At 43.7% G+C, this 25,044-nt stretch overlaps 1 protein-coding gene across 1 annotated transcript; it reads right to left on the reverse strand.

Annotated features, from left to right (window-relative positions):
* Window positions 1-15,799: 15,799 nt before the first annotated feature.
* On the reverse strand, window positions 15,800-24,189 carry PARK7 (Parkinsonism associated deglycase). The gene is made up of 6 exons (XM_072156188.1): window positions 23,991-24,189; window positions 22,187-22,288; window positions 20,006-20,065; window positions 19,853-19,922; window positions 16,457-16,543; window positions 15,800-16,163 (listed from the first exon to the last, which is right to left on the reverse strand). The coding sequence occupies exons 1-6, from the start codon at window positions 24,078-24,080 to the stop codon at window positions 16,003-16,005; spliced, it is 570 nt and encodes a 189-aa protein (XP_072012289.1). The 5' UTR covers window positions 24,081-24,189; the 3' UTR covers window positions 15,800-16,002.
* Window positions 24,190-25,044: the final 855 nt, after the last annotated feature.

Below are 25,044 nucleotides of genomic sequence, written 5' to 3' on the forward strand. Positions count from 1 at the left end.
CCCATACACGCTGAACAGTGAAGGACTCAACAATGGTCCCCTCTTGTGTCTCGCCAACATTCTCCTCCTCTTCCTCCTCATCCTCCTCCACCTCCACCTCCTCCGATATGCGCTGAGAAACAGACCTCAGGGTGCTTTGGCTATCAACAAGGGAATATTCTTCCCCCGTCTCTTGTGACGAGCGCAAAGCTTCCGACTTCATGCTGACCAGAGAGTTTTTCAACAGGCCAAGCAGCGGGATGGTGAGGCTGATGATGGCGGCATCGCCACTGACCATCTGTGTTGACTCCTCAAAGTTACTCAGCACCTGACAGATATCAGACATCCACGTCCACTCCTCATTGTAGACTTGAGGAAGCTGACTGACCTGACTACCAGTTCTGGTGGAAGTTGACATCTGGCAGTCTACAATCGCTCTGCGCTGCTGGTAAACTCTGGATAACATGGTCAGTGTTGAATTCCACCTCGTGGGCACGTCGCACAACAGTCGGTGAGCGGGCAGTTGGAGGCGGCGCTGCGCTGCCCTGAGAGTGGCAGCATCTGGGCTGGACTTCCTGAAATGCGCACAGATGCGGCGCACCTTCGTGAGCAAATCAGACAGATTGGGGTATGTCTTGAGGAAACGCTGCACTATCAGATTTAACACATGGGCCAGGCATGGCACATGTGTCAGTCTGCCGAGTTGCAGAGCCGCCACCAGGTTACGGCCGTTGTCACACACAACCATTCCCGGCTTGAGGTTCAGCGGTGCCAGCCACAGATCAGTCTGCGCCGTGATGCCCTGTAATAGCTCTTGGGCGGTGTGCCTTTTGTCGCCTAGGCTCAGCAGTTTGAGCACCGCCTGCTGTCGCTTAGCGACGGCACTGCTGCTGTGCCTAGAGCTACCGACTGATGGCGCCGTGCCCACGGATGGTAGTTCGGAGGAGGAGGTGGAGGAGGGGTGGGAGGAGGAGGAGGCATAGTAGGCCTGAAACACCTGGACCGAGGTAGGCCCCGCAATCCTCGGCGTCGGCAGTATATGAGCAGCCCCAGGGTCAGACTCGGTCCCAGCCTCCACCAAGTTAACCCAATGTGCCGTCAGCGATATATAGTGGCCCTGCCCGGCAGCACTCGTCCACGTGTCCGTGGTCAGGTGGACCTTGTCAGAAACGGCGTTGGTCAGGGCACGGATGATGTTGTCTGACACGTGCTGGTGCAGGGCTGGGACGGCACATCGGGAAAAGTAGTGGCGGCTGGGGACCGAATACCGAGGGGCGGCCGCCGCCATGAGGTTGCGAAAGGCCTCGGTCTCTACTAGCCTATAGGGCAGCATCTCCAGGCTAAGCAATCTGGAGATGTGCACATTAAGGGCTTGGGCGTGCGGGTGGGTTGCACTATATTTGCGTTTCCGCTCCAGCGTCTGGGGTATGGAGAGCTGAACGCTGGTGGATGCTGTGGAGGATCGTGGAGGCGACGATGGGGTTTTTGTGCCAGGGTCCTGGGCAGGGGGCTGACTAGCAGCTGACACAGGGGAAGGAGCAGTGGTGTGCACGGCCGGAGGTGAACGGGCTTGTTGCCACTGAGTGGGGTGCTTAGCATTCATATGCCTGCGCATACTGGTGGTAGTTAAGCTAGTAGTGGTGGAACCCCTGCTGAGCCTGGTTTGGCAAATGTTGCACACCACAGTCCGTCGGTCATCCGGTGTTTCCTTAAAGAACCTCCACACTTCTGAAGATCTAGCCCTCGCCGCAAGAGCCCTCACCACGGGAGCTTCACTAGTTGACAGTGGCGCTGATGCACCAGCTCTGGCCCTGCCTCTCCGTCTGGCCCCACCACTGCCTCTTCCAACCTGTTCAGGTCGAGGACTCTCCTCCGTCTCAGAAGCACTGTGTTCACCCGGCCTCTCAACCCAGCTTGGGTCTGTCACCTCATCATCCTCCGATCCCTCAGTCTGCTCCCCCCTCGGACTTCCTGCCCTGACAACAACTTCCCCACTGTCTGACAACCGTGTCTCCTCATCGTCGGACACCTCTTTACACACTTCCACTACGTCAAGAAGGTCATCATCACCCACAGACTGTGACTGGTGGAAAACCTGGGCATCGGAAAATTGCTCAGCAGCAACCGGACAAGTGGTTTGTGACTGTGGGAAGGGTCCAGAAAACAGTTCCTCAGAGTATGCCGGTTCAAATGCCAAATTTTCCTGGGAGGGGGCAGACTGGGGGGGAGGAGGCTGAGGTGCAGGAGCTGGAGGAGTGGGGATTTCGGTGACATGGGTGGACTGCGTGGAAGACTGACTGGTGGTGGACAAATTGCTCGAAGCATTGTCAGCAATCCACGACATCACCTGTTCGCACTGTTCTGGCCTCAACAGTGCTCTACCACGAGTCCCAGTAACTTCAGACATGAACCTAGGGAGTGTAGCTCTGCGGCGTTCCCCTGCTCCCTCATCAGCAGGTGGTGTCTCACCCCGCCCAGGACCACGGCCTCTGACCCCTGCAGTAGTTGGACGCCCACGTCCCCGCCCTCGTCCTCTACCCCTAGCCCTCGGGTTAAACATTTTTAAAATGAGAGTTATAACTTTTTTTTTTTTTTACTTCTTTTTGTTTTTTTTTGTGTTTTTTTGTGTTTTTTTTTTTTTTTTGTGTTTTTTGTTTTTTTTTGAGTTTTTAAAACCAAACAATCCTATCCTATTGCTATGGCTATTTTCTAGCCAAGTATCAAAGGAAGCACACTACTATGCCAGATGAGATGACACTGAGTTATTGCCTAATAGAAATCCAACCCCTACTGAATTTTGCCACTTCGGCCTTTGCTATGGATATGTGCGCCACTAAGCGCAGAACACAGCGGTCGCAAGTCTCACTACAAATTGCTCAGAATTGGCAAGTACATGCACTGCAGAAACTACAGCCACCAGCAGATCAACCAGAAATCAAATATATAGAACGCTACTGTAGGCTTCAAGAAGCTGTTTGTATTCTCCTATGGCTATTTTCTAGCCAAGTATCAAAGGAAGCACACTACTATGCCAGATGAGATGACACTGAGTTATTGCCTAATAGAAATCCAACCCCTACTGAATTTTCCCACTTCGGCCTTTGCTATGGATATGTGCGCCACTAAGCGCAGAACACAGCGGTCGCAAGTCTCACTACAAATTGCTCAGAATTGGCAAGTACATGCACTGCAGAAACTACAGCCACCAGCAGATCAACCAGAAATCAAATATATAGAACGCTACTGTAGGCTTCAAGAAGCTGTTTGTATTCTCCTATGGCTATTTTCTAGCCAAGTATCAAAGGAAGCACACTACTATGCCAGATGAGATGACACTGAGTTATTGCCTAATAGAAATCCAACCCCTACTGAATTTTCCCACTTCGGCCTTTGCTATGGATATGTGCGCCACTAAGCGCAGAACACAGCGGTCGCAAGTCTCACTACAAATTGCTCAGAATTGGCAAGTACATGCACTGCAGAAACTACAGCCACCAGCAGATCAACCAGAAATCAAATATATAGAACGCTACTGTAGGCTTCAAGAAGCTGTTTGTATTCTCCTATGGCTATTTTCTAGCCAAGTATCAAAGGAAGCACACTACTATGCCAGATGAGATGACACTGAGTTATTGCCTAATAGAAATCCAACCCCTACTGAATTTTCCCACTTCGGCCTTTGCTATGGATATGTGCGCCACTAAGCGCAGAACACAGCGGTCGCAAGTCTCACTACAAATTGCTCAGAATTGGCAAGTACATGCACTGCAGAAACTACAGCCACCAGCAGATCAACCAGAAATCAAATATATAGAACGCTACTGTAGGCTTCAAGAAGCTGTTTGTATTCTCCTATGGCTATTTTCTAGCCAAGTATCAAAGGAAGCACACTACTATGCCAGATGAGATGACACTGAGTTATTGCCTAATAGAAATCCAACCCCTACTGAATTTTCCCACTTCGGTCTTTGCTATGGATATGTGTGCCACTAAGAGCTAAACACAACGGTAGCAAGTCCCCCTGCTAATTCCTCACAAAATGGTAAAAGATGCAAATTAAAATAAAAAAAGTAGAACGTTATTGTAGCCCTAAGAAGGGCTGTTGGGTTCTTTGAGAATCACTCCTGCCTAACAGTAAGCTAATAGAACACCCTAACGCTTTCCCTGACCAGCAGCAGCTCTCTCCCTAGCGGCATCCAGAGACAGAATGATCCGAGCAGCGCGGCCAGCGGCTAGTCTATCCCAGGGTCACCTGATCTGGCCAGCCAACCACTGCTATCGACGTGTAAGGGTACCACGTCATGCTGGGTGGAGTGCAGAGTCTCCTGGCTTGTGATTGGCTCTGTTTCTGGCCGCCAAAAAGCAAAACGGCGGGAGCTGCCATTTTCTCGAGCGGGCGAAGTATTCGTCCGAGTAACGAGCAGTTTCGAGTACCCTAATGCTCGACCGAGCATCAAGCTCGGACGAGCATGTTCGCTCATCTCTACCTAGGGTACTTTAGGGGTTGTCTGATTGATTCTACCATACTACAGTATGGCAGTGTATAGGGATTTTCCTCAATCATAACAATGTGCGAATCGCACATTGTAATGAAAGGGTTTAGATGAGACTATCAGACTATCATGCTATAATGGCAACCGATCACCGCTCCCCGCCAAGATGGAGGCGCCCAACGAATGCGTTTTCAGGATCTAATACTGGATACAGGCAGTCCCCGGGTTACATAGGGTCTGTAGGTTTGTTCTTTTTTTTTTTTTTTTTTTTTTTTTATTTTAAACAAAAACTACAACTTAAGACAAGCCAATGTTACACATTATTATATCTATACATACATCAACGTAATTTTTACATCAGCATATAAATCAGTATACATATTCCCCCACCCAACCCCCCCACCCTCCCCCCCCTATACCGATGCTGGAGATATTGAGTGGCCGCAATAAGAGCTCAGTGGAGTAACTTACCTAGAGAATCTCTATAGTCTCCACTGATTCCAAATATCATTGAGTCTGCTGCCCTTCCTATATTGTTTCTCATACGCACATTCATATGATTTTATACGTTTAACTAGATTACTCCATTCGTTCACTGAAGGGGATTTTTCATCTAACCAATGTTTAACTAATACTAGTCTTGCAAGAAAGATGGTCTTCAGAGCCAAGTCACTTTTAGATCTATTATCTAAGGGGATCGGGAGCAAGCCCAAAACCCCAAAAGTGGCTACTCGAGGGAAAGAGCATTGAAGCTGATTCTCTATTTTCATAAAGATCTCCTCCCAATAAGAGTTGATCTTCGGGCAGTCCCAGAGAACGTGTAGGATGTCCGCTTGGGGACTTTTACACCTCCTGCAGTTGGAATTTTCACTTAAACCAATTTTGAACATTAAATATGGTGAAAAATAAGTTCTATATAATATATAAATTTGTGTACATCTGTGATTTAAATTAATCAAGGATCTAACCACCCCCTTGTAAATATCTCGCCATTGTGCCGCAGAGATAAAAACCAACCTGGTTTATCCATTTCACTTGGGTTATATGACTAAAATTCTGATCTATAGTGGACCTAAGCCGGCGATAGATTCTAGATAAATTAAGTTGTGACACATCTAAATCTAATAATTCCATTAATTTACCCCCTAAGTGTATCTTAAATCTCTCGTGATATAATTCTTTACTATATGCATGTGCAATTTGACAGTACCTGAAAAAATCCCTTCCCTCCAAAATACCCCTAGAACACCAGTCCTGGAAGGAGGGCAATGCCCCGTCTTCATCCATCTGTTCCAAAGACTTAATCCCCTTTCTTTCCCAAAACCTAACATCTTCCATTTTAGATAGCTCCGGAAAGTTAATGTTTCTCCACAGAGGAGTAAATTTAAATCCCCCCTTAATATCAAATAACCTCCTAAGGTCTCTCCAGGTCAACTCTAATAAACGCACCAAAGGAATTCTTTTAGCATTAAGACCCTTCAATTGACCGGACTCCAGCAAGGCCAGTAATGATTCAAATCTACAATCCAGCCGAGAGTCAATCGCATAAAATATGTTAGACTGATTATTCTCCAGAACGAACTGTATCTGTGCCGCCAAAAAATAATGATAGAAGGAAGGGAGCGAAAGACCGCCCCTCTCCCTATCTATCAAGAACCTTTTTTCTCCCCCAAAGTAATTTATTAATGATCGCTCGAATGAACCCAAACCATCTCTTACCTATCCAGCAAGGAGAATTAGATAGTACATATAAAATTTGAGGTAACAAAACACTCTTTATAAGTATAACTCTCTCTGCACGATTTAGTGGCAGCGTATTCCATGTATTGACCTTATTTCTAATTTTTTTTAGTAAGGGGACAAGATTTAGATTAATATAGTCATCAACCCTGGCTGTAATCTTTAAACCCAAATAATCACATGAGGAAGAAACCTTCAGATCGAACTGCAGATAATCAGAATGTGGGGCCCCGTCCAACGGGACCAAAATCGACTTATGGTTATTTATCTGGAAACCCGAGAATCTACCAAATTCCTGAATGGTCTTCAAGGCTTTAGGCACCGATTTTTTAGAATCATTAAGGCATAGGAGGACATCATCCGCGTATAGCATAATCTTATCCTCAGATCCAGCAAAGCCTCCCCCCTCTATCTCCCTATCTGCTCTAAGTTTTATTGCCAGAGGTTCCATAAAAAACGCAAATAACATCGGGGACAGGGGGCATCCCTGCCTAGTACCCCTAGACAGTGTAAAAAAGGGAGAAAAATCCCCGTTGACTCTGATGCAGACCCTCGGGTCCCTATAAAAAAGTCTTACCCACTCCACAAACCGGCTACCAAGCCCAAATCTATACAACACCTCCCAAAGGAAGTCCCACTCCACCCTATCAAAGGCCTTAGAGGCATCCAGTGACAGGATGGAGCGGGATCCCCCCTGACCCATCTGTAGACCCGCAAACAGCCGTCTTATATTAGTTTTGCTCTGACGAGCGGCCACAAAGCCGCATTGGTCTTCATGTATAAGTGTTGGAACATACTGCTTTAATCTGTTTGACATTAATTTGGCGACCAGCTTGGTGTCTGCATTAATAAGCGAGATCGGTCTATAGTATTCCGCTTCCAATGGGTCTTTATTTTTTTTTTGAATCAAAACTATACTTGCCTCATACCATGAGTCAGGCAACTTACCCTCCTTTTGAGAGAATTCCCATATCTCCACCATAACAGGTAGGAGAATAGCGCCAAATCTACTATATATTTCCAGAGGCAACCCATCCAGTCCCGGGGAAGAATTACGTCTGGAAGAAGCAATAGACTCTTCCAACTCCGCACTGGTTATAGGGCGAGATAGTGCATCTGCCCTATCCAACGACAGAGAAGGGAATTGGATATTATCTAGGAATTGCCTTATGTTGTCCCTTGACGCCTCCAAATCTGAAGAGTAAATACCTTGAAAAAATTTTAAAAAGGTTTCTCTAATCTCTTCAGCTTTGGTGGTTATGTCCCCAAAATTATTTTTAATAGCTGTTATTCTGTTTGCCTCCTGTTGTTTTTTGACTTTCTGCAGCAGCCCTTTTGAAGGTATACCACTCTCACAATGTGCTTTCTGATCCATGAAGAATAATTTCTGCGTCGCCTTATCTGCCATTAATCTCTTATATTCCTCTTGTACCCTGTTAAAGCTGTCATGCAGCTCTTCCGAACCGCTCTCCAGAAAGGCCCTTTCTTTTTCTTTCATCTCCCTTTTTAATGTCCTCTCCTGTCTAGCCCATTGCTTACGCAGGTATATGATTTCTGAATTTAAAATCCCTCTAATAAAGGATTTCAAAGCATCCCACATTAGCCCGAGGTTCTCCGTGGTTCTATTGGCCGCGATAAAACTACCTATCTCTTTTTTTATTCTGTCTTCATCAGTCAATAGAGCTAACCAATGCGCGTTGAGTTTCCAGAACCTAAGGGCAGGTTGCCCTGATCCGGTCAACTCAAGGACCAACGGGGAGTGGTCGGAGATGGAGCGATTATCATAGCGAATTCTCCCCACCCGGTCAATGGCGAAGTCATTGGCCAAGGCTAAGTCAATCCGGGAAAAAGTATTATGGGAGCGATTATGACATGAAAATATCTGTTGATCCCCCTTTAAAGATCTCCACACATCTCTCCAGCCCACTTCCTGGCAGAACCTGGCAAAGGGAGTGTCTCCCATCTCTATCCTTACTGAATTTTTTTGGCCTAGGCGATCCTTCTGATCCGACATTACAGCATTAAAATCTCCGAGAACCAGAACAGGGCAGTCCCCCACCTTTTCCAAAAACCGCAACAGGCTTATAAGAACATCATATCTAAAAGGGGGCGGTATATAGACTCCTGCCACAACCCATTTAATGCCGTCTAGTATACCTAGCAAGAATACATATCTTCCATCTGGATCGCATTTTGCCTCCAATACATGGAAGCCAACTGATCTATGAACCAGAATAGAGACACCTCTAGAGCATGATGTAAAAACTGAATTATACACAGAACTCGCCCACCTCCTATCTACAAGAGCCCAGGACTCTTTATCAAGATGTGTCTCCAATAGTATAACAATTGCTGGTAGTTGTTTAACAATATAGTCAAAAATAATACAGCGTTTCAAGCGATCTTTTAGTCCTCTTATGTTCCACGATATAAACCTAGTACCCATATGTTATATCTATGCGAAAGGGAGGAATAGAGCAGCAGAGAAAAATAAAAAACGCCCTGCGACCAAGCAACATCCCCAGCATCGTTTCAACCCACCCCTCCAAAACCCCCCCACCTGTTCTACCGTAGTACAACTCTTCCTACTTCAGCCACTTTCCCGCCCCCCCCTCACCTCCCTCCCCCCCATTGCCGACTTATACCAAAATATAATCACATAAGTGTCTACATTCATAGTCCCTTAAGATCTAGCCAATCAGAGACTTGTTCTGGCGTATTGAAAAACTGGGACTGCCCTTGAAAAATAATTTTTAGTTTGGCCGGAAACATCAATGAATAAATGATTCCCTTATCTCTCAGCCTTTTTTTTACCTCCAGAAAACTTTTTCTTTTCTGGAGGGTGTCCTTAGAAAAATCTGGATATATAGCAACTTTGACGCCTTGGATTGATAGCTCCTTTAACTCGCGTGCTCGTCTCAATATCATGTCCCGATCTCTCGAGAGTAAAGTTTTGCAGATAAGGGTACGGGGGGTATTCCCTGGAATATACGGGCCCGCCGGGATTCTATGAGCTCGCTCAATATCAAAATTCGGGGAAAGATGCTCCTTCCCTATTTCTTTCACAAACCATTCTTTAATATAGCTTACAGGGTTCTCTCCCTCCACTTTTTCTGGTACCCCTATTAGTCTTAGATTGGCTCTTCTTGAGCGATCCTCCATATCCGCAATTTTCCCTTTAAGGGCCTTGTTCTCTACCTCCAGCCGGGAGGTAATTTTTTTGAGAGTACCCACCTCCTTCTCAATATTCATAATTTTATCTTCTGCCGTTTTTTGTTTATCTCTTACTTTATTCAACTCTTCTCTCAGAAGAGAAACATCTCCTCTTAGGGCTCCCACCTGATCTGTAAGTCCCAGTATTGCTAAATTGCATGTTTTTATGGAATCTAGTATCTCTCTTAACATCTCGTTGTCGCCCCCGGCATTAGCCTCATCCCCGTCCTGTTCCTCCCCCTCTAACATGGCAGATCTCGAACCTTGTAATTTATTTTTTGGGTCATGACTATCATTTTCAGAGTTTTTCTGCATAGACGAGCCTGTACGTGTTTTAACTGGGGGGGGGGACTTCCATAGTTTATCCAATTTTGTGGAATTGTCTCCTTTACCCCCACTTTTCTCTTTCTCCTTGGGGGAGACCGCCCCCACAGACTTCCTTGAGGCGTTTTTGGGAGGCATACCTGGTGTCGAATTATAATTCCCTAAAACAGCCAATGCAATATTAATAAACATGTAACCAAAAACCCAGATGTCACAACCTATCAATAGGACAAAATATACTGCATACTCGACAGAAGAAAATATTAAAGCAGTAAAATTGACAAATGCAAACCATTAGCATATATCGGGCAGATAGCAAACAATGAGGAGAAAAAAAAACGGACAGGGTTAGGTCAGCCGAAGTTGATACAGATGCGCACCAATCATAGTTGTTACAGAACCAATATAACAAGGCATATACTGAGCAATAAGCGAAAAGCCCAGAATGTTCTATTTATCATGGGAACAAGAGTTAGAAGAAATGTCAAACCAAGATCTGCTCGCGTTCCCCCCCGCAGAATGCTAAATTGTTGGAGGGTTTATAAGAAAAGTCAATGTAGCACTGATGTTACGTGGTTGTTATAGCCTTATAGTCTTAATTCTTGGCAGGATAGTATCCACGTGGCAAGAGTTTGCAGAGATATGACTGAGACTAACGATGTTAGGTTAATTAAGTTAGTTGAGTGAAGAGATGCAAATAGCTAGCGTATAGCATATAGCAAACGGATATCAGACAGGTAGCAGGTAGGCAAATAGCAAGCAGATGAATGTCAGATGAATATCAGACGCATGTTAAGCTGGTTAGGAAAGAGTCAAAGTTAATGCCAGATGCAGTCAGCTTAATACATGGTAGACACATAAGATTAGGGCCAGATACATCTCACCCATCCAACCAATCGGCTCCGGACTGAAGAACAGGGACCATACGCAGAAGAATCTTTCACCTCTACCACCGGTCACGCCGACACCGAGGACAGCACTCCAGCCACACCGCCTCAGCAGAGACCCCGGAACGCCTTCCTCCGGGTCAGCGCTCGTCCGGCGCGAGATGACATCAGATGACAGCAGGTCCCCAGTCGTCCTCCAAGCACCTTGCGACTTCTCCCACTCCCGGAGCCATGCGGAGCCGTGCGGATATCCAGCTATCCCTGCGCCCAAAATGGACCACGGGCGCCCAGCCTCCTGCACCGACAAGCGGCAGACACAGAGGGGCAGCGTACCCCGTGGCACCGCGGAGTCACCCCGGCGCTAGCGTGGCTGAGCCCCGATCGCCACCTCCGGACCGACAGGGTAACAGTCCGGGGGGTTACCGGCCTCTGGGACCCATGCGTGGAGTCGGCGTGGAGAGCAGGAAGGAGTGAGGAGCGGATGTGCAGCGTGACGCGCTCACGTCATGCCGTTGCGCTTCCCTGTAGGTTTGTTCTTAAGTTGAATTTGTATGTAAGTCGGAACTGTATATTTTATGATTGTAATCCCAGCCAGAACTTTTTTGGTCTCTGTGACAACTGGATTTTAAAAATGTTGGCTTGTCATAAGAACCAGGATTAACACTAAAGCTTCATTACAGACACCTGTGATAACTGCTTACAGCTGATCATTGTAGCCTAGGACTAAAGTACAATAAATTACCAATATCCAGTGGTCCGTTTGTAACTAGGGGTCGTGTGCAAGTCGAGTGTTCTTAAGTAGGGGACCGCCTGTAATAAATCTGTTGTAATATAAGACTGTCTACTTGTACTTTGCACCTCCTATTAGTTGGTTTATTTCACAACAGAAAACTAGGACAAAAATCTCTTTGTTCAGCAGTATTTTGGCACATGGACAATGTTCTAAAACCCTTTATAAATGTGGTGCAGACAGGTTTTTTTTTTAGTGCAAATTAACACAGAATTCAGTCGTGGACAGATTAATAAATCTCCGACATTACTTTCTCTGGACGGTGCAGGAAGGTGTTGTAGCGCTTCAATACAGCTTACAATATGGTCTCAGGGCTTCAAGTGTGTATTTCCATACATGCTAAAGCTACATGCACACGAATGTGCCTTTTGGATAGGCGCGAGACGTCATTTCAACAGCTGGCACACATCCCCATATCTATCGATGGGCTGACATGTGTGGGCCTAGTTTCTACAGTCCTGTGTGTGTACCAACCGCAGAAGTGGATCATAACAGGACCTTCTAATACTGAGAAGGACCTTCACCCATGGAATCTTTGTACATCTGTTACTGCTCTTAATACATTTGTACACAAGAGCCATTTTGGGACCTTTGAAGGTCCAAAGCCACACTTTCTAGGCAGAAAGGCCATACACTTGATTCCCCAATAAACTTTATTTTAGTACCATATGTAGGATGTGAATACCAGACATATGGGGGCTATAATATTCATACAGCACAAGGCCTTAATCTGCCCCTGGCTGACTGTCCAAGTCGCAAATTATAGAGCAGGTACTACAAGAAGGGACCTGGGCAGTCTTTTTCTTTGGTCATCGGCATGTAAGCAAACCTCAACCACCAATGACACACGGGCCTCCCAATGACAACCACAGTCTTTAGCCCGTGTACATCTCAAATTCATGAGCAGTTAGGCCAATAGAGTACTTAGTCCTCAAAGGCATGGCCAAATTGTAAAAGGGCCAATCAATATAGTCTTGCCATAGACACACTCCAAGAACAAAGACTATTGAATTGTGCATACAATAACTATGCTGTTCGTGTTCACCGAGATATGACTCACAAGTATACACCACCAACTAGTCAGGATTAGAGCAAGGCTGCATTCACACTACCGTATGTAGTGCAGCACCGTACACAGGAAAAAGATAGGACATGTTCTATCTTTCCCGTGTTACGGCCCGTTCCCAATGCATTGCTATAGAGAAGGAAGGGGTCACCCCTCCTCTCCATGGTGCCAGACATATGCCCGCCCGGCCATACGTCAATGTGAATACAGCTATAGGGTATACAGAAAAGGAAAGAAAAATATGTTAAGTGTGAGCATTAATTATACCGAATATACTCGTGTATAGGCAGTTTTTCAGCACAAAAAATGTGCTGAAAAATGTCACCTCGACTTATACACAAGTCAATTTTAAAAAAATAAACTTACATACTTGTCCTCCAATGCTCATCGTGGCTCCTCTTCTGTCTTCCTTCAGCTGTATTAGCCAGTAGAGATGCTTCCATGGGATCTGCCGGCTGCCGCACACTATGATGATGATGCTGATGATGTTCGCGTCTCTGCCAGCTAATACAGCTGAAGAAAGACAGAAGAGGAGCCGTAACGAACATCGGGGCTCCGGAGGGAGAGGGTTTTTTTTTGTATGTGCTTGGCATGGGGCCGGCTGTATACTATTGGGATACTATGACCGATGCATTTCCCACCCTCGGCTTGTACTCGAGTCAATAGTTTTCCCAGTTTTGGTGGTAAAATTAGGGATCTGGGCTTATACTCGAGTATATACGGTAACCATTAATTACACAAATAAAATGGAGAGAGTATTCTCCAATCTTCATAGATTTGTGCTTTTACACTTAAATGTCCACATTGAGGTATTAATTCACCTTATGAACAGGGATAGATGTATATTACACTGAGTAAGGAGAGAGGGGCCCTTTATTGATAATCCCTCTTATTCCAATCTCCTATACAGAACCAATGCTAGGAGAATAATATATGAGGGACAGGCATCAGCTCAGGTAGCTCAGTAATGCATGTGCATAGAGACTGAGCGATGCGTTGTCATAGATAGCTAAATATCATGCATCTCTGACCCATGATGACAAATAGCGCTCCTCTTCTGAGCTGCCCGCCTGACGCCATGTCAGGAGCAGTATGAACAAAGTGAGCAAAGCGCTGGCCGGTTATGTGACATGGAAGTGGGAAGAGAGCGCTACTTCCTGAACCTATGTTGTGGGTTACCATTACTGGAAAAACACAGTAGGCGACGCTCTGTCCCTCAATTATATATGTCCAGACAAAATATATATCCAACCAAGGAAGCATTGTTCTGAGAACATATATGGGGGAGATTTATCATAAGAGTCTTAGAGCAGATCTGTTGTAGTTGCCCATGACAACCAATCAGAGCTCAGCTTTCATTTTCCCACAGCTGTTTATAAAATTAAACCTGAGCTCTGATTGATTTCCATGGACTAGAGCAGTTTTACCTCAGAAACTTGGTGATAAATCTCCAGTACATCTGACAAACAGACCTCTAAATTTCAAGGTGCAGGAGTCAAAGATAATTCCTCTACTAGTAGTAACTTTTCTTATCATGTAGCCTACCGTCATAGGGCTGAGGGTTACATTGTTACATCAACTCAAATCAAAATCAAGCATGATAAACCATGGATTGCATGATCCAGACACCGCAACTGTGCAAATTGTCTTCTGATTGTTGCCCATGGCCTCCTTCCTTCTAAAAACAACTTTTAAATTATGCTAATGAGCCAGAAGAGCTCTGGGGAGACATTACCAGAGCCCCTCCATGCTGCAGCTTCACAGATTGTTACACTGTCTCCCTCACCCTGATGGAATATCACTGCAGCAGAGGAAGTTTCAGCAAACAGTTCCTGCACAGTGTAACAGCATGTGAAGTTGCATCAGAGGCTCTGGTATCACCCTCAGAGCCCTTATGGCTCATTAGCACAATTCTAAAACTAGATTTTAGTAGGATGGAGGTCATAGATAACACATTAACAAGACGATTACCACAGTCACAGTGCCTGGATCTAAGAGTATGTGCCCCAGATTTATCATACTCAAAATAAATGACAAGGTATCTACTCTTTGGTGATGCTAATTTTCAGATGTGAATGTTAAGTGTAGCTGTCAAATTCAGTATGAACAGACCCTTACAAGCTTGCGTCAGTCCACAGCGTGGACTTAATAAATGAGGCGTTTAAGCAAACTTTACTGCGAGAGTCGGGTCTGAATTCTGTTTCAATGTGTGGCTTGTATATTTATTAAATATATTTTTTCTAAATGCTGAAAATCCTGACTTATGTACTAGAATACTAGACTGCAGTGATCTGCCAACGCCATCTAGTGTTTGGCTACACAAACTGCGCAATATTGAGAAATATAAGAATATGCTGAAAAAGAATGGGAGAGGACATTATATATGGAGTTCTCCCTTATTATACGCAGCAGCATTTCTTAATGCAGTGTGCATTTTTTCCCCTCCTTTTATATCCCATGTAAAAAAAAACTCCCCTGCAACTAACATTGAAGTATATTCCCCCATATACATGGAGAAGTAATTTACAACAATATCTGGCAACAGTCCTTAATTTGGACAGAACCTACTTTTCAGAGACAATATTGGCCTTTTTGGGGAAGTGCTAGTCTGAAAATAGGTGTGCCCGTTCTTCTTCAAGGGCATAGGATAGTCTGTGGGAAGGAGAGTGGAGTAAAGTATCTATATCGCTATATTATAAGTGTACAGTCTACAGTGTGAGAATATGACCAATGAATGCCATCCATATGATTAGTGTATACAAGTATAACCGTTAATTAAGAAAAAAAATTTATATATAGTGGCCTCGTGTAAAAACAGACAAAAACAATGGAGAATTTACCATATACATACATTTCTTCAATTGGAGGTTATTAGGGGGGGGGGGGGGGGGGGGGGGGGGGCTTTTTGAAGATAATTTTCCATAAATGTATCCATGTCCGTAAGAAATGAGACAGCTGTCCTTGGATACAACCAACCCAAGCACTCTGGTAACAGTGGCCAGGCATGCACAATTGACCCCTGTATGACCACTTTGATTCAGTGTTCATTAACACAGGATGACAGCAACTCCAGGACACTTCATAGGCAAACACAAGTTGTTTCTGTGCACAATCCCTCCAGCAGAGGAGCTTGTATCCAAGAACAACAATCCAATTTCTTAACAATTTCTAATTTCTTAAAATAACTGTATACTGGTAAACGTATCAATATGGCGGATGATTTAAATGAAAGGTCAATGCCCAGATGACAATAAACCAGTATATACATACACATTGATCAATTCCATAGAAAACAAGCACAGGAGGGTTTTTCTTCAATGAGGTTTATTCCAAATTAGATACATGTCACACACCTCATCATTACAGTTTACAACAGCCGATCTGCTGAGAATTAAGTGCTACAGTTTGAGTGCAATGAATTACAGGACCTGTGGTATAGAATGGTCAATCTAGATCTTGACCATCTCCACTACAAAGGTAAGGCAGGTGACCCATTGTCTATGGGCAGAACTAATCCTTTAGTACCAGGGGGGCCTTTACTTGATCAGCTACTTCTTTTCCCATTAAGGCATCCACAATGGCAAGGGCAAATTCAAAGCTGGTGCCAGGTCCACGACTGGTGATGACATGTCCGTCCTTCTCCACTCGACTCTCAGAGTATTTGTAGTGATCTAAGGGGGGGGGAAAAAAAATAATGCACAAACACAAGTCACACAAACATAGAATCATTTATAAGGGCCATCTTGTTTGTGCAATAGACACGAATATAAATATTCTTATGGCGTTTCACAGCCTGGATGTGGAACCATGCGACAGAATGCCTTTCACAGTATTCATACATTTGGTGGGTTACAAAGAAGGGAAGACAAAAAGAATCTGAATGAAGAGTAAGCTGTAGAGGGTTTGTTGTCTGTCACCATGGACATATCAAGGAGGCTTATCCACCTATTATTTCGCACACTACCTCCATTCATCATTTTGTCTTTAGCCAGGGGGTGTGTAGTCACGGATCTTCCATATCCTATTCCATGGGCCAGCAGCGCTGTGGGGCCTGTAAGGAGCACAATATAGGTTAGCTGTCGCTATATAAAGAGAATGTAGAGGATATACGTGAGCCTGTAAGACACAATAAGATTAGTTTCCTTTACAAGGACTGGCAAAGTGAACCAGACATCAATTAAATATTTCTTTCACATTTGGCTTTTCTTGGTGTCTGTGTTTCACCCTTGGGGGTCTCTTCAGACAATGCAGCCTGGCTATGATTGCTACATCTCCATCCCCTTTATTGACGATCCTGCACTTGGGTTGATCAAACCATTTGGGTCGCCTGTCTAGTAGATGAAGCTTTTCAATCTATCCCTATGGCCTATAACCTAAACTATCACTACAGTGTATTATAAATAACCAGGTCATTTCTTTTAATGGAAGAAGGGCCTTCAGTAGCATTTCGTATGGTAGTCAGTCAATTTGAGACTCCTCGAACATTAAAAAAAAAAGCCTCAAATTTCCAGCCGACAACCAGAAAGCCTATGGGTAGAAGAGAAGTTGTAGACCTCTGCACTGGGATGCCATGTGGTGAATAGGCCTCACATGTGATGCAGTATAATAGGCCTCCTGTTCAATTTAAAGCTCTTGTTGCCATGCAACACCATGCACCCAGAATGTCTGGAAATGAATATTCATGAGTCATTAAAATATATGTATAGGAGACGTGGAACAAAAGCCAATTGACAGTGAAGGCCTGTCATCAGTATAGGCGCCTCTTTATGGATCCAGAGGGCTTACAGACCACATGAAGGAGGCGAACCTGCCACATAATGCAGGGAAGGCTTCATCAGGAAAATTCATGACATTCTGGTGCAATACACATGAAGAACAACCCACTTAAAGCCACTGGCATATTGTGCAGAACCCACAATAGCACTGAAGGTATGGAAAATAACCAAGCCTTCTGAAGCTTTGTAGTGAAAGTGTCATGTCCCCCAACATCATCACACTATCCAACGAACATCTCCTGAAGACACAGATCTGACTCCCGAGCTTGGAAGAAATTATGGCTTTACAGAACACCAAATCTTATGGCGTGCAGTAATAAAGAGCACACATCAAGAATTAAGCTACATACACACTCGTATTCTGGGCTGTATTCTGGGCTTGCAAATCATGGCCCGCCATAGAGGTCTACAACACTTGGTCAGATGATAGAATCTCCTTCTAAACTAACCACTACAAAAGAAGCTGGAGGAAGAGCACGGTGTCCTTATGCCCAGCCTCACCTAGTCTTTCCCCATTGTGGGAAAAGCCCATCATATGTTAATTCAAAGAACTACAAAACGCTGATGCTTGTGTCATGAACTACCCTATGAGGCCCTCCACACAGCATAACACAGGTTTTTTTTTTTTTTTTTTAACAAAGGATAGTTTTAACAATCACAAGATATCAACAGTGTTGATCAATAACCTTTTAGTACAAATATGCTATACGTCTCCAATAATGCACTATTATTAATATCTGAGCATCTCAATAATCTGAAATAACCATAAACAATTTCACTTATACAGCTCACTTATAATCACCTTAACTACAACAATAAATATTTCATATCATAGTACTATTCTTTATCCTCAGATTCCCTCTTTTTCTTTCATCCTAATCTATTCCTTTCCCTCCCTCCCTCCCCCTCCCAGTCAGCGGGAAAAAAAAAATATAATTCCTCCTCACAGTTAGTTCTCTATATTATCGTCTAGCAATCTTTTTTTGCCACCTTTTCTCCTTTCCCAATTCTATATATTTAATTTTTTTCAAAAATGTTTATTCTATCTAGTCTCTTATGCCATTCTGCCATGGATGGTCTTTTAGGGGATATCCAATTATAAATCAGTATACAGCGAGCCACCTGTAGTGCCATTCCCAGCCATCTAACCTGATGTGAGGTACCAGCGATATCACACATATTTCCCAGCACAAAGACATCTAGTGTCTTAGGAATCGTCAGTCCTGATACACGGCTTACCTCTATATGTATATCCTCCCAGAATTCCAATACCACAATACAGTTCCACATCATGTGGAGGAAATTTGCATTTTGTGCCTGGCACTTCGGGCATTTTACGTTCTTCGTTCTCTTAAACCGATTGATCATAGCCGGGGCGTAGTACAATCTATATATTATTTTGAACTGAATCAAACTAATTGCTTCTGAGCATACAATGTTCATATTTTGGAAGAGGTTTGTCCAATGTTTATCCGATAACACTCCAATATTTCTTTCCCATTTTCTTTTACTTATGTGTGTGTCTGGTTCCCTTATATTGTTTATAATAAATTTATATATTTTAGATAATAATTCCCCCCCCTAACTTTCCCCCAAAATTCTACATCTATGTTCTATATTGTGATTCCCTATCCTTAAACTCTGCTTATCCCCATAACACATGGTTAGAAGTGATGGAGTCTGCATTTTATTATTAATATAGGTATAAATAAAACAGACTTAAATTTATTATTCGATGTTACAGATGCCACTTACATTGCCATACATATAGGCACCAAACGCTGCAGAGTAACCCAGCAGTTAATTTAGCTTATTGCTCCCTAATACAAGATGAGCGGACCCGACTTTCCCCTTCAGGTTTGGCCGCGAAATCCGTACATATGCTAACCAAATGTTCGCCACTAGCTACTAGTCATGGCTAGGATTGGCAGGACATTACCACAGACCACCCGTAGTACAACCTAGGACACTGCAATTATCCTCCATGACACAGATAAAATAGTACAGAAAAAAAAAAAAAAAAAGTGCTGCCCATCAATGACCCCCCCCCCCCACCCCCCGAAAAAAACCTCCTTTAACAGTACTATGCATGGATTTAGAGGGCAGTACTATATTTTTGCCTCTTAAATGCCATTCAGTTTTTTTTTTAAATACACCTTTATCCTGGGTGGCCACCAAATAAGAGGGCAGAGGCTTCGCCATAAAAACTATCCCACCAGTGCATGTAAAATAATACAACTAGTTTCATAGAAACAAATAATGTTAACTACCATGTATACTAGAGTATAAGCTGACCCTTGTATAAGCTGAGGCAACTAAGTGTACCACGATAAACTGGGAAAATGTATGGACTCAAATATAACCTAGGGTGGGAAATGCATCCACTACCCTCTAATAAAATGTCTAGCAGAGCGCCCCCATTAATATAGTGTCCAGCAGAGCGCCTAGAGAGGTCATAAAGAGAAGCTAGATGAGGTTAGTGGTGCTATCTTCATATTCCCTCTTCATGTAGAATTTTTTCATGACCCCCTGTGTTATTGGTTGTATATACAGGATTTGCATCCTATTAATAAAGGTGTCCATACCCGCACATATGGCAGCAATGAGACCCTTCTTAGCATCTTGTTCTTGTAAAACCTCTTTCACTGCCGGAGACTGCAAGGGAAAAAACAGTTACCTCATATGTCAGATTAGCCCTTTCTTTGTCTTTCTGACAGAAATTTTGTAAATGGGTTTACCTCTGACAAGTTCTGGGCACCAAGATTACCTCCAGGGAGCACTACAACATCATAAGGGCCCTAAAGGGGAAAAAAAAAAAAAAAAAAAAAAAAAAAAAAAAAATGGATTAATTGTTGTGCATACAAATGCACAGAGATCAGCAGATTACAAGGAGGGTTATCCAAACCATCAGCAATGCAATTCTCCTCAAATGAACCTTTGTATTGAGTTTTAAAATGAAATGTCAATGCCACATTGCCGCAGTTGTGGGCTTCTACGGTAGCTTAATCAGTTCTGAAGCCCGTTTTCTTTATTTAGGGCTAGCATGTCCCACAGGTCAAACTCAAATAGGTTGTAAATGATAGAATATCCAATACGCCATCACTTTAGATGAAAGGAATATGCTTTTAATATTGGTCAAAATGCATCCTCAGGAGGCCACAAATATTATTAAATTTTTACAATAGGACCTGCTTTGAGTTTTGCAGCACAGGTAGTTGGCTCATAGACGTTGCCCATGGAAACAACAGCCCCATACATGATGCCATAAAAGGGACTGTGGATGTGTGAGAGCCATAGAAACAACTGCAAGAACACGTCCATAAAAACGGCCATGTGAGAAGAGCCCAACTCTGTGGGGAGGATGTATTTTAGGATCATGTGCAGATTTAGATCAAATTTATCATAGTGGCTTAGACTGCTTGATAAATGAGGTGTTAATGTCTCAACTAGCTGTAAACAATTTATTTGACAGGAATGGATTTATGGAGTAGGTAAGCAAAAATCACAAAGAAGGTGCAAATATAGCACGAAACTTATGACAATTTAGCAAAACTGACGTCATTACAATGAAACATGCCCTCCATAGCATCTTGATCTTCTAAAGCCCAAGGTCTGCCATTATCCTTCCTAGGTCAACCCCTCCCATGCAAAGTCTTCTCCCCGTGTAGCCTATATCCGGCATTCAGGGTTAAAACTGTAGATGAGAGAATTGGCAGAAGGAGACTTCCTAAATTAGCCCATGCCTGACGGAGTGCCAGAAATTCTGACCTTTAGTGCTGCAATGATCTAGTAGTTATATAACAGCACAGGGTTCTGCACCATCCCCTTATTGTCCGATAAAAGCCAAAATAACGCCCCAAAAATTCATATCCAAAAAGAAATCACCACTAAAGTGGATTATAAATGATATTCCCTAATCATAAGTACACGACAGAGAATCATCAGGGATTTCTCTGCCACTACAGCTTTTATATGCTAAAGTCACTGAACACAGAAGTTTATAAATATGGGGTTTGGCTCAAAGAAACACGTCATATTTCAACAATGAAGATCACAGGTAACACACACAACCGTTCTCAGTCCGTGAATTACGGTCCTGTTCCCCGCACTGTGTTCAGTGAGGAAATCAAGCCACTAAATGGTCTGGGATACACAGACCAATCCTGTTCATGTATTTTTAGCTTTAGGGACACTAGCGTAGGGACATACACACAATGTTCACATGACAGATAACCTACCGCTTCCATTCTAAAACCATCAGGTTCCAGGTCTAGGCCCCAGCACTGCCCCTCTCACTTTAATTGACCAGACCTCTATAAACACATGGACAGGAGAGGTGCACAGGCGATGCCAGAAGAAATGAGCATGTAGGATCCAAAACTATGACCAAGGTTTGCTGGCTGCCTCCTCACTTAAAGGACATCTACCATCAGATAACCTGATGGTAGATTTTTATACTCACCTCCCTATCCCATCCCCGATAAGGATTTTTTTTTTTTTTTTTTCAATCACAGAAGTGATATAAAACTTTGTAATCTATGCAAATGACCCAGAGGCGCTCTACTTAGCATAAGTAATTTATGATTCCCCCCTCTTGGCCAATTAGCATGCCCACACAATGCCGAGCTATGCGCGATCATAGCAGAACGTAGTTCGACAATGCTATGACCGCATAGCATTGTGCATAAATTATTCATATTCAGAGCGCCTTAAGCCTATTTGCATAGGTTGTAAAGCTTTACATCTATGCAACACAGCACTGCAAAATGATTAAAAAAAAAAAAAAAAAAAAAGAAGGGGTTATTGGCGATAGGGAGGGGACATGGAGCGGAGTATAAATATCATAAGGTTATCTGATGGAACATGTCTTTTAAATAACAATATCCTACAGCCATTACAGCGCTGACACTGCATTTTACCTTTGTCCGGGCTTCCTCTAGGCTGGTGTCAGGACAGATGACAACGTCTCTGCTGCACTGAACTGGATCTTTGCCCGTCAGTCCAGCCACTATCACAGTGATCTGTAAATTACAAGAAATAATATTTAGTTAAAAATGGCAAAAGCTATTAGTTTATTTTGAAGCTAGCCCTAGTCCGTGGATATGCCAATAATGGGAAAAACAACTTAGTAGGAGGAAAAAAAGTTGCAAAACAATCCCATGTTATTCCTCCCTTTAACACCTTTAAATAGATTGTAAAATGGCATTACCCGTCACCTAGTCAAATGGGGAGAGTCCCTACAATCATTACTGTTTGGACAGCCAGTCTATGGGGCACAGGTAACAAACTTTTAGGTTGCCTTTTTCTTTAATTGAGACTTTTCACAGACTTTTTTTTTTTTTACGCCTAAAACCGTCTCCTTTCAAAGTTCGCCATTGTCTAGTTTGCTGCAGTGTCGGGTTTAAGAGGATTAAGGCTATATTCACACTGCCGTTGCCCGCCCGTACCGTACCGGGCAACGGCAGTGTACGAGGAGAGGAGGAGGTGAGCGCAGCTCACCCCCGCCCCTCTCCATAGGAATTAATGGCGCACGGCGCCGTATTACGGGAAAAGATAGGACAGGTCCTATCTTTTTCCCGGGTACGGAATGGTACAGTGCCGCACATGTGCGGCACCGTACCGCTCCCGTAGGGTGCCGTGCGCCCATTGCTGCCTATGGGGGACGTATATCGGCCATATATACGTCCCCCATACGTTAGTGTGAATGTAGCCTAAGAGTTATCACCTTAATCCAGATGTGAAAGTTGCAAAAAATAAATAAATAGCAAATATTTGCACAAACCTACAGCTACCCCTGACTAGCCGTAGAAATTAGCTGGGGAACTGTTAGCGACTTTGGAAGACTTTTTTGCGACTTCTGTTATAAAAAAAGTTGCAAAATAACTACAAACCAAACGTCACATGTATCAATAAGATAAGATACATCTGAAAGCCAAGAAAAGTCTCTAAAAACAGACAGTAACATCAGACTTCTGATACATGTGCACCTATGATTGTCTGGGTAATACATAAACACAGGGAAAGAGAATTGTTATGTAAAACACACAAGGCAGACATGTCCGGATTGAGGTCAGGTCCTCTGTGACTAGACATGGTGGTTTGTGTTTGGCTGCGCAAACCAGATATATTGCCGGACTAACAACCAATCTGGCGAATAGACGCAACTAGCCATGTCTAGGACTGACCAGGCAGTATATCCGAATCCCGCAGCCCAGTCAGAACCCCAAACACAAAGCGAATGGTCCATTGAAGTTTTAACACTTTTAAGTGTTGAGGGACCCCAGCTTTTCAACACAGTAGTACTGTGAGGAAGAGACCGCCAATTCATTAGATTCTATGGTCACATACACACATTTTGGGTCAGGCTCCACATAAAAGGGAATAATGGGAAGGGGCAGACATAAATCTTGTGCACATCGCCATAGACATTACTTGGAAGTAACAGGTTGTAGCTGCTTAAACCAGTAGTAGGGCATTAGGACACTGCAGCATTCATAGCAGGGTCACATTTAGATGTATGGCCTTGTAGTTGAAGTTTCCTGCACTATAGAGAATATGCAATGGCTAAAACAAAAATTTAAAATATTTATAGAGAGTGCACCTATACCCATGGCCACGCCCACAGTGCACGCAAATATTCATTTGCATAAATGCTTTCACAGTGCTCCTATGACACACACATTTTCCCCTGTACACATGGCATCCATTTAGCATCATACTCACCCCGGCCCTCCTCAGCACATCAGTGGGGATGACAGTCTCCATCTCCTCGGCCCCCTTGGCCAGGATCAGCAGGGCTCTCTTACCGGCCATGACGCTGGGGACTGGGGCAGCTCTTCTTCCTGCAGCACTGACAGATCACACGCAACACTGTGATACCAGCAACACACCCCCTATAAGCAATGCTACGGAGAGTCACTGCGGACAAACCTCCAAAACGCGATTTATAGTGATGTTTATATCGCCATCTAATGAAGAAAACTAAGTATTACACGTGACTGCATCATACTTGCAGCTTTGAGCGGAGCACGGATACATGAATGTTGTCATCTGTTTCTTCATTTCTGTGGGGCTCGAGGGCAAACTATTGTAGTGGTCCTTGTTTTGGGGATTTTGTGATATCATCTGGGTGATACATCCAGATATATAAGACCTAAGCATCTTAGCCTGATTATAAGAAAGCTTTATGTGTAAGTCAGTCTGCCTCTTGTTTTTGTAGGACGTATCTGCGCTCCAGGAATAAGTAATTTTAGTTCCTTAGGACCAGGCCTGATTTTTATTTATATCTGCTCTGTGTCACTATAGGAGGTTAATACTTTGGAACGGGTTAACATATCCAGAGGATTTTGAGATTGTTTTCTCACCACACATTGTACTTCAAAGTAGTTGAAAAATGTGGATGATATCTTTTGTGTTTAGTTATGAAAAAAATTGATATTTGGCTGAAATTTTTAATAATTCTTCATTTTCAAAGTTCAAAATTTTCAGCTTTTCAGGCAGATATTCATAGCACCCAAACAACTTCATAACTAACATTTCCCAAATGTATTCTACACTCACCGGCCACTTTATTAGGTACACCATGCCAGTAACGGGTTGGACCCCCTTTTGCCTTCAGAACTGCCTCAATTCTTTGTGGCATAGATTCAACAAGGTGCTGGAAGCATTCCTCAGAGATTTTGGTCCATATTGACATGATGGCATCACACAGTTGCTGCAGATTTGTCGGCTGCACATCCATGATGCGATTCTCCCGTTCCACCACATCCCAAAGATG

This window comes from Engystomops pustulosus, chromosome 6, assembly GCF_040894005.1.
Source record: "Engystomops pustulosus chromosome 6, aEngPut4.maternal, whole genome shotgun sequence".
NCBI classification, from domain to species: domain Eukaryota; kingdom Metazoa; phylum Chordata; class Amphibia; order Anura; family Leptodactylidae; genus Engystomops; species Engystomops pustulosus.